Below are 13,746 nucleotides of genomic sequence, written 5' to 3'. Positions count from 1 at the left end.
GCATTAGAACATTAGATTATCGTGTAATGGTAACCTGTGCTGTCTCTCCAGCAGCAAACCTATGCATGTTTTTTACCTGGGGGGGTTCTTGCAATTTTGGTCATTGCAACATGAGTAACTCAAGTTTTTTGCATGTTCTGAGCATTAATCTAATGTGGATGTTGTAACTATTACATGTACATTTTTCCTGTCCTTTGCAGCAGTGAATGGACTACCTGGAAACCCCTTCATTTGTGTGGCTATGGACTATCAAATAGCACTGTAGGAGTTGTTGGACTCGGAAGAATAGGTATTTAATACATTATTAGGTATAGTAGATCTTATTACCCAAGATAATGGGCATCTTAATATATTAAGTATTTAAAACTGACACAAAGCAGCAAGTGTTCCTCTGATATGAAGGGTCAATGGCAGGGAGTCTGTATAAATACAGTAAAGTACTGCAAAGAGAATGAATAGAAGCTGATAGTTTTTGAACTGTTTTGCTGTTTCCTAAAGGTCATTAATCTAGATTTCAAAATGTTACTGTTGTAAATATGGAACAGGAATATTTACAAATACTTGCATGCTACAGCTGAGCAATAAAGATAAAACACTAACTTAGCAAGAATGAGTAACCTTGTACACAGGCCAGTAACTGTAATACTGGTACAAGTTAAGTACTTGCGTTGATATTGATGCCTATTAAAGGAATAATCCACCCAAAGATGTGTATGGTGGGTGTGGTGTGTGTTTTTTTTATATATCTGTAGTGGTGGCTGAGAATTTTTAATCTTGTGTTTTCATGCAGATAAGCCAAGGACTGATGAATGAGGGGGTGAGGCAGGTCTTTATTTCAAAAAGTTATTCCCATGAGACTTTAGTTTCCTGTTTTATGAGGTGTTCTACTTATTCCAGAAGTATATATTACATTTTTTGTTTTGATCATACATTTGCATATATCTGGTAGGCAGATTACATGACGAGAGTAATGTCGATATACATTTCCCCCGAAGGACCTGCATTTGTGGACCTTTTTTCTGTCGCATGATAGCATTGGCCACTATTGGCTTCCATTCCCCATACCCCCCTGTCTTCATTCTGCATGAAATATTGGATTAAAAGGTAACACCATTAGGAAATGCATTTTGCATTTATTTACTGTTTACTCTTGTGTAGCCTTTTTAAAAGGCTTCTTTTAGTCTTAACACTTCTAAAATATCAGTAGATGGGTTGGCTATTCATCTCTGTGCAGTGTGTCACTGGGACGATCTGGGTTGACTCCATGCTGTATAGTTTATTCAAGAGGCTCCTGAAATCGAGAAGCTTTTAACATACCCAAAGATGAGCCAGACAAATGAGGACACACGCATAGTCCACAAGGGGTTGATGAAGACATTTGGGTGCTTTTATTTATAAAAATGACAGTGTCCAAGTGTGCACTGACCTAGATCTTCAAAAAATAATCCGATAAAAACAAGTTGCCAGGTGAAAGTTAAAATCCAAATAAATATACCAATAAAATCAAGGTTAAAATGCACAGCAGAAAACCGTTCTAGAAACTCATTCCCGGGTGCATCCTTCTACAAACTTGACATATCCTCTGCTTACCCCCAGCAGAGAACCATTTTCGAGTTCAAGAGGCTCCCTTGAGCAACCAGGTAGTGTGGAGCCAACCTGGGCTGTCGCAGGCATATGGACATGACTGGGAAAGTTACTTGTTAATATGAAGGACTCGTAGGTCTTGTGTAAAAGCAAGAGAACTGTGTCTTCGTGAAGCCGTGTCGGACTACTCAATGTGAAGTTTTGTTAGCAGGTCATATTGCAGAGATGAATAAACACTTTACCGATTCTTTAAGTGTAATGAAGACACAAAAGTGTATGTTAAGGACTTGTTACATAATAGTAAACTACAGTAGTAATATGCATTTTTTTTTTTTTTTTTGCATTAACTAAACTATAAAGTGTTAGCGATTTAACGCTCTGCCACCCAATACAATTCACCTTGCTTACTTTGGTGAAGTACATGGGTTAAGTAACATATTTTTGGGAGCATTTATTTAATGTGTGGCTTCAAATTTGAGGCGAATTAAGTATTTTGTAAAACTAGTAGTTTTGGTTTGGCTCAAGTGTTTAAAGCAGGTCCTTCCAACGTGCTTGGTGACCCAACCTTGCCCTTCTCTTCGAGGCTAAGTCCATGATTTTTGTTGCTTATGATGACCATAACTAATCGGCAGTTAGTAGTCCATTTATGGCTGTTCTTTGGTGTCAAGACTGAGTTATGAGTCCCTGACATCTGGATAGTGGTGGAAAGAGATTTAAACTTGCTTTACCCTTATTCTGTATTGAGAAGAGCATCACTGTCCTTTTTTTGGTTACATATGTGACACACAGACACAGCCACCAAGGTTAACATTTGTAAAAAATAAACAAAATATTGGGTTCCCAGCTGGGAAAACTATTTGATTTGAAGCAATGGATGAAAACCGCAAATAAGTTCATTTTTGGCTGTTCCCTGTAGTAAGGTGGTATAAAAATGAAAGCTGCTTCTGTTCTCCATTCTTTCATCCTGTTGTCTGGGTGGATCAGAAATGCTGCCCTAGGTCTCTTACCTAATGAAATCTAATTTTGGAACCTCAAGGAGTCCTGTCAAACTGAAACTAGGTAAGAACAACAAAGGGGTTGACCAAGAATGCAGTATCATTCTAACAGAGCTTCAAAAGTCCTATGATGTGATAGAACCTGATAGGAGGATGACCATGTTGGTAGAGTTCACTCAATTTAATAATTTATGGTAGAGTAGCTGAACAGAAACTATTTGAGTAAAAGGCAGTTTTCTTGGAGCTGGCCAAACTCCATTTAAAGGGCTATGAGAGAATGAGGGAAAAATCTTTTCTAGTTTGAGACAAAATTACACCTTTTATTGGCTAACCAGAAAGATTACAGTATGCAAGCTTTTGAGGTAACTCTGGCCCCTTCAGGCAAGATGTTGCCTCGAAAGCTTAAATATTGTAATCTTTCTAGTTGGCCAATACAAGGTGTCATTTTGCTTAATGTTTCGCCACATCTGTAATGGTTAATACGGTACAAAACCCTAGTACTAGTTTGAAACAAAAATTGAACTCCAGGTATTGTTGTTTGCTTGACTAATACCATTCTTACAGTGAAGCTGGCAGCATCGTGTTATGGGGGTGCTCCGCAGTAGGACAGGTAGACTGGTCATACTTGAGGGAATGAAGAATGCAGCCAAATACAGAGAGATCCTTGAAGAAAACCTACTCCGTGTGCCTCTGTCCGAAGTCGTGTGCAGTGTTTCACCAATTCCCATTTTAGCGGGACAGTAAACTGAAGCATACGGCTGAGGCAACTCAGGAGTGACTTTGGGACAAGTCTGAGTGGCCCAATTGAAGTTCAGACTTAATTCCAAGAGAACAGCTGGGAGAGAGCTGAAAATGTCAGATTAGTCGCTTTCCATCTAATCTAATGAAGCTTGGAAGAATGCCCCATAAAGAATGGGGTAAAGTAACCTAATCCAGATGTAATAAAGTTTATGTAATCTGCTTTGTTTCTTACTATAACTCCCTTCCTTAATCTTGACCAATTTGCTTTCTTTTACGGATGATGAATGTAATGATTGCTTAGCTTGAATGTTGGGTTTGACTGCAGTTGGATATTAAAGTCAGCTTTTCAGCCTTCGTAGAACACTGAAGCACACGTTCATTTCACCCTGACGGACACAACATCCATGCTCTATCACAGTAAAAGACTTGTTTATTGATTTACCATTGTTTGCTAGCCTGAGTGGGCTTGCTGATTCTTAGTATTATACAACACAGACCAGCCTATAAATGTTTGAGCAGGTACCCTGTGGACCTTACCTTTTTACGGTTTTCCTTTAAATACACGCTTAAGCATTACATTACTTGGGACAAAATGGATTGTCGCCAGGCTTGGTGTTTCAGCCAACTGCTGTTTTTCTATTCATTTTGTAAATTAATCTAAAACACTTAGGGTAGAAACAAGGAAAGTAAAAAGCTGATTGCCCTGTAGGTTGGTGTTCCGCCCCAGAGATGTCGGCTAATCAGCGTTTGCTCAGTGATTGTAATCACTTTGTGACATTGCTTGGTAAAAGTATCTATCTAAATGCAAATAATGCAAGTTCATTTCCTATTATGGCTTTGTGCTGATGCCAGTGGCACTACAAAAACTGTTTCTTTATTCATTTAATTAAACAGAACATTGGTCATACAGCTAACGGTGCTGGCAGGATTAAAAGCAATTTGAAACTAGCTTCATTGTTTTGATTAATATTTGTTTGCTTGAAGATCTGTGTTACGAGTCTTAAAGTGGACAACTTTCATTCTATTTATGTAACTGAATTCAGACCTTAAGTCAGCTGTTAGTATCAAACTTTTTTTTCTCCTCCATTTTATAGTAATTAGCCCTCTGCAAAAACAAACCACTCACTAATGTTTATAGGCACCTCTATAGAACAAAAATTTTAGTTTAAATCACTTACAATTTTGGGTTTAGAGTAAGTCAACCAGAATATTTAAGGAGAAAATAAAAAATATACACTCTTTGGAAAAGTTTTTTGCTTTATGCGAGAACATTTTTCATTCATGGCATGATAAGCATGTGGAAGTTCCAGTGTGGTAGTTGATTTTGTTCCTAGCTGTTCTTCAAATCTGCCTTTCTAATCCTCCAGCATGTGCTGTGGTGTGCAGTGAAGTCCTGTGACTGTAACAAATGGCGCCTGTCAGGAAAGTTTGAATTATTTTACAAAAGAGTGGAAATTTTAATGTCTGACAATAGATTATATGAAACATTGTCCAAAAGTTACTGCTTGTGATTTGATTTGGCTGTTTATATATTTGGAGCTTGGAACATAGTTACATTGACAGTGAGTTTTATTTTTGTTTTTATCACTACTCTACAACAAAATTATCCTCCGTACAAGACTAACAACTAATTACAGTGCATCCGGAAAGTATTCACAGCGCATCATTTTTTCCACATCTTATGATGTTACAGCCTTATTCCAAAATGGATTAAATTCATTTTTTTCCTCAGAATTCTACACACAACACCCCATGATGACAACGTGAAAAAAGTTTACTTGAGGTTTTTGCAAATTTATTAAAAATAAAAACACTGAGAAGTCACATGTACATAAGTATTCACAGCCTTTGCTCAATACTTTGTCGATGCACCTCTGGCAGCAATTACAGTCTCATGTCTTTTTGAATACAGTGGTGTGAAAAACTATTTGCCCACTTCCTGATTTCTTATTCTTTTGCATGTTTGTCACACAAAATGTTTCTGATCATCAAACACATTTAACAATTAGTCAAATATAACACAAGTAAACACAAAATGCAGTTTTTAAATGATGGTGTTTATTTATTTAGGGAGAAAAAAAATCCAAACCTACATGGCCCTGTGTGAAAAAGTAATTGCCCCCTTGTTAAAAAAATAACCTAACTGTGGTGTATCACACCTGAGTTCAATTTCCGTAGCCACCCCCAGGCCTGATTACTGCCACACCTGTTTCAATCAAGAAATCACTTAAATAGGAGCTGCCTGACACAGAGAAGTAGACCAAAAGCACCTCAAAAGCTAGACATCATGCCAAGATCCAAAGAAATTCAGGAACAAATGAGAACAGAAGTAATTGAGATCTATCAGTCTGGTAAAGGTTATAAAGCCATTTCTAAAGCTTTGGGACTCCAGCGAACCACAGTGAGAGCCATTATCCACAAATGGCAAAAACATGGAACAGTGGTGAACCTTCCCAGGAGTGGCCGGCCGACCAAAATTACCCCAAGAGCGCAGAGACGACTCATCCGAGAGGTCACAAAAGACCCCAGGACAACGTCTAAAGAACTGCAGGCCTCACTTGCCTCAATTAAGGTCAGTGTTCACGACTCCACCATAAGAAAGAGACTGGGCAAAAAAGGCCTGCATGGCAGATTTCCAAGACGCAAACCACTGTTAAGCAAAAAGAACATTAGGGCTCGTCTCAATTTTGCTAAGAAACATCTCAATGATTGCCAAGACTTTTGGGAAAATACCTAGTGGACTGATGAGTCAAAAGTTGAACTTTTTGGAAGGCAAATGTCCCGTTACATCTGGCGTAAAAGGAACACAGCATTTCAGAAAAAGAACGTCATACCAACAGTAAAATATGGTGGTGTTAGTGTGATGGTCTGGGGTTGTTTTGCTGCTTCAGGACCTGGAAGGCTTGCTGTGATAGATGGAACCATGAATTCTACTGTCTACCAAAAAATCCTGAAGGAGAATGTCCGGCCATCTGTTCGTCAGCTCAAGGTGAAGCGATCTTGGGTGCTGCAACAGGACAATGACCCAAAACACACCAGCAAATCCACCTCTGAATGGCTGAAGAAAAACTAAATGAAGACTTTGGAGTGGCCTAGTCAAAGTCCTGACCTGAATCCAATTGAGATGCTATGGCATGACCTTAAAAAGGCGGTTCATGCTAGAAAACCCTCAAATAAAGCTGAATTACAACAATTTTGCAAAGATGAGTGGGCCAAAATTCCTCCAGAGCGCTGTAAAAGACTTATTGCAAGTTATCGCAAACACTTGATTGCAGTTATTGCTGCTAAGGGTGGCCCAACCAGTTATTAGGTTCAGGGGGCAATTACTTTTTCACACAGGGCCATGTAGGTTTGGATTTTTTTTTCTCCCTAAATAATAAAAACCACCATTTACAAACTGCATTTTGTGTTTACTTGTGTTATATTTGACTAATGGTTAAATGTGTTTGATGATCAGAAACATTTTGTGTGACAAACATGCAAAAGAATAAGAAATCAGGAAGGGGGCAAATAGTTTTTCACACCACTGTATGATGCCACAAGCTTGGCACACTTATCCTTGTCCAGTTTCTCCCATTCCTCTTTGCAGAACCTCTCAAGCTCCATCAGGTTGGATGGGAAGCATCGGTGCACAGCCATTTTAAGATCTCTCCAGAGATGTTCAATCGGATTCATGTCTGGGCTCTGGCTGGGCCACTCAAGGACATTCACAGAGTTGTCCTGAAGCCATTCCTTTGATATCTTGGCTGTGTGCTTAGGGTCGTTGTCTTGCTGAAAGATGAACCGTCGCCCCAGTCTGAGGTCAAGAGTGCTCTGGAGCAGGTTTTCATCCAGGATGTCTCTGTACATTGCTGCAGTCATCTAACCCTTTATCCTGACTAGTCTCCCAGTTCCTGCTGCTGAAAAAAAACATGGCCACAGCATGATGCTGCCACCACCATTCTTCACTGTAGGGATGGTATTGGCCTGGTGATGAGCGGTGCCTGGTTTCCTCCAAACGTGACGCCTGGCATTCACACCAAAGAGTTTAATCTTTGTCTCATCAGACCAGAGAATTTTCTTTCTCATGGTCTGAGAGTCCTTCAGGTGCCTTTTGGCAAACTCCAGGCGGGCTGCCATGTGCCTTTTACTAAGGAGTGGCTTCCGTCTGGCTACTCTACCATACAGCCCTGATTGGTGGATTGCTGCAGAGATGGTTGTCCTTCTGGAAGGTTCTCCTCTCTCCACAGAGGACCTCTGGAGCTCTGACAAAGTGACCATCGGGTTCTTGGTCACCTCCCTGACTAAGGCCCTTCTCCCCAGATCGCTCAGTTTAGATGGCCGGCCAGCTCTAGGAAGAGTCCTGGTGGTTTCGAACTTCTTCCACTTACGGATGATGGAGGCCACTTTGCTCATTGGGACCTTCAAAGCAGCAGAAATTTTTCTGTAACCTTCCCTAGATTTGTGCCTCGAGACAATCCTGTCTCGGAGGTCTACAGACAATTCCTTTGACTTCATGCTTGGTTTGTGCTCTGACATGAACTGTCGACTGTGGGACCTTATATAGACAGGTGTGTGCCTTTCCAAATCATGTCCAATCAACTGAATTTACCACAGGTGGACTCCAATTAAGCTGCAGAAACATTTCAGGGATGGTCAGGGGAAACAGGATGCACCTGAGCTCAATTTCGAGCTTCACGGCAAAGGCTGTGAATACTTATGTACATGTGCTTTCTCAATTTTTTTATTTTTAATAAAATTGCAAAAACCTCAAGTAAACTTTTTTCACATTGTCATTATGGAGTGCTGTGTGTAGAATTCTGAGGAAAAAAATGAATTTAATCCATTTTGGAATAAGGCTGTAACATAAAATGTGGAAAAAGTGATGCGCTGTGAATACTTTCCAGATGCACTGTACATAGTGGTAGTAGTGATGAGTTAACCCCATAGACCCCCCACTACACTCCTTCAAAATTCACCATCGTTTAACATATGTATCGCCACAGAATCCACACATATATGGACAAATATTGCTTCTTAAATAGGTTGCTGAATAACATTTGTGTTTATGAATTTCCATGTAGACACCCTTCAACTAAACTGTTGTCCAATAGGGGAATACATTTTGGCTATTTTAAAATCTTGAATTAGCCAAAAATAGATACAGCAGAAATACTCTTGTCTTTCTGTAATTCTACAAAGCAATAGTGTTGTACCGTGTTAGCCAAAGATTGATACAGGAGAAAGTAGGGTGAAGTGACACTTTTATTGGCTAACTAAATAGATAACTGCCTCAAAAGCTTGCATTTGTAATTTCACCCTACTTTCTCCTGCAATTCTACAAGTTACACATCTTCAGTTGCTCACGTGTAGCCATCACGTTAATCAGTCTCAAATGTGTCCTCATAGTTCCTTCTTGGACAAAAAGGAAGCATTTTAATTGAGGCTGTAGAGGTGATGCTTGTTGACAGTGGCGTAGGATGAATATAACATAAAAAGAACCAGCCATCGAGGCTAATAACTGCACTAATATCTGTGCAGTACATGGAGCTACTTCATGTCCACTGCTTTGTACACATTCTTTCTTTGGTATTGTAGGCTGCTCTGAAAATTTCAAACATTTTCCTGCTTGCTTTGCCAGCTGAGTGCGTTGCAATCTTTTTCCACCGTAGCATTACAGCTAGCCACGCACTTAGAGAAGCAATGTTTATTGGACTTGCCAACACACAAACTTGTGGTCAAGCAATGGAATAAAGCTTTGGAAATGCTAGAAAGGTTTTTGCAACAACAGCAAGTCGTCTCGGCAGCTCTGTATATAGGCAGCGAGGTTGCTTCTGTTGTGGCTTGCATGCATCACACTTGTCTGCCACAGGGGCAGAGTTGTTGTTAATGTAGCGAGATCTGATTGTGTTTGTCAAAAACCCTCGTTTTCAACAGCGGTGTAGGGTTTTCTATCTTTACAGATTAAAAACTATAGATTTTTTGGGCACAAGTGTAGATTGTTTAGACTCATTTGGATATCAGCGGAGATTGTTTATGGGTGACGTCAGGATAAATGATTTCTCAGATTTGCTGTGTTCCAACAATACTTTAGAGTCGCACAGCTTACATATGGCTTTGCTTTTATCCAGTTGTTCTTTACTGACACACAATTTGGATCTGTGCCAAGTCCACACATCTGAGTTAAGCATTTAAGGTGCAGACGAAATAGTAAAGTGCTTTTTCCGTAATGCACCTGCTAAGGCTTTCTAGCAACATCTACTGGATCGGATGCCAAAAAATGAAGATAAGCAAAAATCTACATGTCAACATTGAGACTGTAAGAGTAGATATTGAACTGTTTAAACAATGATTCATTGGAAAATTGATATTTTCACTTGGACCTAATTTTGATGAGCATTCATTTGTAGTTGTGATGTAAAGTTTTTTTAATGTGTAAAATATTCATGCTCTAGTTCAACACATTTACAAATTGTTGCCACTCTTACGCTAAAGTAAAATTATTATAGTCTTGTAACTCAATGTTCGTGCTGAAAAATTTGAAAACGCACAAACTATTTTCTAACTGTCAGTAGGAATCTGGCATTTTTGGAGGCTCATAAAACCTTTTAAGAGTCGTAATGCTTGGGCTGCCATATTTATCCAATGTATTTGACTAGCTGATACACAAAAAATGTATATCTTTTATTAATCAACTAATCATCCCTGCTTTGCTCCCACTATTCCCTGATTGCATGCTTTCATACTAGGATGCTTTGTAGACTAATCTTGGTGGCAGCTACACCAGATTCTTTAAGGAAGGTCTCTGCAACCATCATCCAAATAACCTACTGTGTGTGGGGAATGACTTATTAGAAAAACTGACAAAACATTTGGTTGTCCACATAGTAACATTTTATGATAAAATACAATACTGTGCAAAAGTTTTAGGCAGGTGTGAAAAAATGCTGTAAACAAAGAATGCTTTCAGAAATATAAATGATTGTTTATTATTATCAATTTACAAAATGCAAAGTGAGCAAACAAAAGAAAAATCTAAATCAAATCAATATTTGGTGTTACTACCTTTTGACTTCAAACCAGCATCAATTCTTATAGGTACACTTGCACAAAGTCAGGGATTTTGTAGGATTCTAGTCAGGTGTTTGATCAACCAATTCTACCAAACAGGTGCTAATGATCATCAATGTCACACGTAGATTGAAACAGTCATTAACTGAAACAGAAACAGCTGTGTAGGAGGCTTAAAACTGGGTGAGGAACAGCCAAACTCTGCTACCAAGGTGAGGTTGTGGAAGACAGTTTCATGTTATGGCAAGATTGAGCACAGCAACAAGACACAAGGTAGTTGTACTGCATCAGCAAGGTCTCTCCCAGACAAAGATTTCAAAGCAGACTGGGGTTTCAAGATGTGCTGTTCAAGCTCTTTTGAAGAAGCACAAAGAAACGGGCAACATTGAGGATTGTAGACGCAGTGGTCGGCCAAGGAAACTTAGTGCAGCAGATAAAAGACACATCCAGCTTATTACCCTTCGAAATCGGAAGATGTCCAGCAGTGCTATCCGCTCAGAACTGGCAGAAACCATTAGGACCCAGGTACACCCATCTACTGTCCGGAGAAGTCTGGCCAGAAGTGGTCCTCATGGAAGAGTTGCAGCCAAAAAGCCATACCTCCAGCGTGGAAACAAGGCCAAGCGAGTCAAGTATGCACGAAAACATAGGACCTGGGGTCCAGAAAAATGGCAGCAGGTGCTCTGGACTGAGGAGTCAAAATTTGAAATATTTGGCGGTAGCAGAAGGCAGTTTGTTCGTTGAAGGGCTGGAAAGCGGTACAATAATGAGTGTCTGCAGGCAACAGTGAAGCATGGTGGAGGTTCCTTGAATGTTTGGGGCTGCATTTCTGCAAATGGAGTTGGAGATTTGGTCAGGATTAATGGTGTTCTCAATGCTGAGAAATACAGGTAGATACGCCTCCCTGATGGTATTGCATGATGGATAAGTATGATTGGCCCCAGATTTATTCTCTAAGCAGGACAACGACCCCAAACATACAGCCAAAGTCATTAAGAACTATCTTCAGCGTAAAGAAGAACAAGAAGTCCTGGAAGTGATGGTATGGCCCCCACAGAGCCCTGATCTCAACATCATTGAGTGTGTCTGGGATTACATGAAGAGACAGAAGGATGTGAGGAAGCCTACATCCACAGAAGATCTGTGGTTAGTTCTCCAAGATGTTTGGAACAACCTACCAGCCGAGTTCCTTCAAAAACTCTGTGCAAGTGTACCTAGTAGAATTGATGTTGTTTTGAAGGCAAAGGGTGGTCACACCAAATATTGATTTGATTTAGATTTCTCTTTTGTTCATTCACTGCATTTTGTTGATTGATGAAAATAAATGATTAACACTTCCATTTTTGAAAGCATTCTTTGTTTACAGCATTTTTTCACACCTGCCTAAAACTTTTGCACAGTACTGTATGTCTGAGCTTTGTAGCCACATTGGATGGAAAGCAAATGGGGCAAATCCTTTTTCTTACATCTTTTAGAGTTAGTTACTCCGGATGATTCGAGAGGTAGGAACTTTGTATCCGTTTCTACTTCAGTGTTTACTATATAAGGACACCTAAAATCCTAAGCCCTGCTGCCTGGATAGTGTTTAAATTTTTCAAAAGTTACTGAAAGTTGAGAATGGAGAAATGGTCCAATAAAAGGGTGGGTGTGGTGTGTGTATGTGTGGTTGTTAAATTTCCAAACGGTACAGTTAAACAGTGAAGCACCTAAACCCCTTATTTTGATCAGCTGGTAATTTTTTTCATTGAAAGGTATTCACTTATACTGTTACATCTATCCAATTTACATACTTTCAGGAACAGCAACACACTTTTTTATAGGTTAAGTTTCATTGTAATTCCCAGATAAAGCTTTTTTTTAATGAATTCAAAATGTAGGGAATAGAATGGTAACCCCTTATATTTTATTTATGGTCTAGGGTAATTTTGCACAGTTGTGCAATTTCATCTGAGATTTAACTTATTCTACCCATATATAAATGAGCTTATTGATTTAGAATGGAATTCACTACCGTTGTCTCCAGAGAACAAATTTGTGCATTGTGATCTTATTTACTTTTCGTTGTAAGAATTCAAATGAGCAAAAGTGGAATAAGTTACAGTACAGAACATTTTAAGTGAGGGTGTAACTGTTAAATCGACAACGGTGGATTTTTCCATGGGAAGTCCTGCTGAAAAGAATACACCGTAATTTATTCACTGTGAATAAATTTGTTTATGCTGGACTGGTATACATATGATTTATTGTTGTGACTATTTAGACCTTTCTCGACATTTCTATCCCTGTAAATACCTCTTAATGTGCAACATTAGAAAGATGCTAATATGAATGTTTGTAGGTGGCATCTAGTGGACAAAAAAGTAATCGCATTTTGAAGCAATACTGTAGGTTACACAACCTACAGATTGGAAAAGCTGATATAAATGTGGTGGACTTTTTTGGAATGATGCTTTGCAGAGAGTTTCATGTTGCAGCTAGTAATTAATTTGAAAGGCTAATGTAAAACTGCAGTAAGGTGCAGGGTGTTCAGCTTAGGATCTAAAATTGACAATTACAAAATGATGATTTTAATGGCTATGAGGGGAAAAAAAAATAAGGCAGCATTCTGAAATGGATCTTTAAAATGTTAAGCCACACTTGTTTGAAATGGTAGGTGATGATGTTGGTTTCTTTTCTTCTTGCTTGCTTTTCAGGCTTGGCAATTGCAAGGCGACTTAAACCCTTTGGAGTGAGGAAGTTCTTGTACACTGGACAGCAACCAAAGCCTGAGATTGCTGCAGAAATAGAGGGTCAATTTGGTAAGACTAAAACTAATCCTGTTTCTTGTTTTGTGGAACTATCCTTGTGTCCCACTGAAAACCTTTTATTTTACAGGGTAAATAATAAGACAAACTGTTAAGCTAAGGGCAGCACGTTTTTAATTCTTTCTGAACGTTGATATGAACCCATAGGACCGACCGATGCATAATTAGATTTAGAAAAGATTACTTTATTATTTTGGTTTGTTGTGTTTTGGAGGAGGAAAAAAAAATATTTAAGAGTTAAGCAAATAATGGGGGGGACGACTTCCTGACAGAAATAACATAAACAACATGTTTACTGGAATCTATTATTGAAATATTTTGGTTCTTGCTTGCCATTGAATTTACTTTGACAACTTGCTTAAATTGGAAGATATTGTGACTTTTGTTTGTTCATCAGTAAACATGCCTTTAGATGTTCAGATCTCAGAATTACAATGTTTCTCTAGCTGTCCCCAAATCTTGGATCCGCTGAAGATAAATTCAAATTGCAATATACTGGAACTTTTAAATATATATTTTACAAACAAATGTGTGCAGCTCATGGACATAAGTGACTTTTTTTTCTTTTTAGG

The 13,746-nt window shown here is 38.9% G+C and overlaps 2 protein-coding genes across 2 annotated transcripts in view; one reads left to right on the top strand and one right to left on the bottom strand.

Moving 5' to 3' along the window:
- LOC114654912 (baculoviral IAP repeat-containing protein 1-like) overlaps positions 1–13,746 on the bottom strand; it is an 828,238-nt gene that overhangs the window by 60,325 nt on the left and 754,167 nt on the right. The gene's annotated exons all lie outside the window — the stretch shown is intronic.
- Positions 1–13,746, top strand: part of grhpra (glyoxylate reductase/hydroxypyruvate reductase a) — a 46,571-nt gene that overhangs the window by 16,894 nt on the left and 15,931 nt on the right. The window contains exons 5-6 of the mRNA XM_028805779.2: positions 201–289; positions 13,064–13,168. Coding sequence (XP_028661612.1) covers positions 201–289; positions 13,064–13,168 — 194 coding nt within the window. The remainder of the gene's footprint in view (positions 1–200; positions 290–13,063; positions 13,169–13,746) is intronic.

The sequence above is a fragment of the Erpetoichthys calabaricus genome, chromosome 7 (assembly GCF_900747795.2).
Source record: "Erpetoichthys calabaricus chromosome 7, fErpCal1.3, whole genome shotgun sequence".
Lineage (NCBI taxonomy): Eukaryota > Metazoa > Chordata > Cladistia > Polypteriformes > Polypteridae > Erpetoichthys > Erpetoichthys calabaricus.
This window is presented reverse-complemented; position numbering and strand designations above follow the sequence as displayed.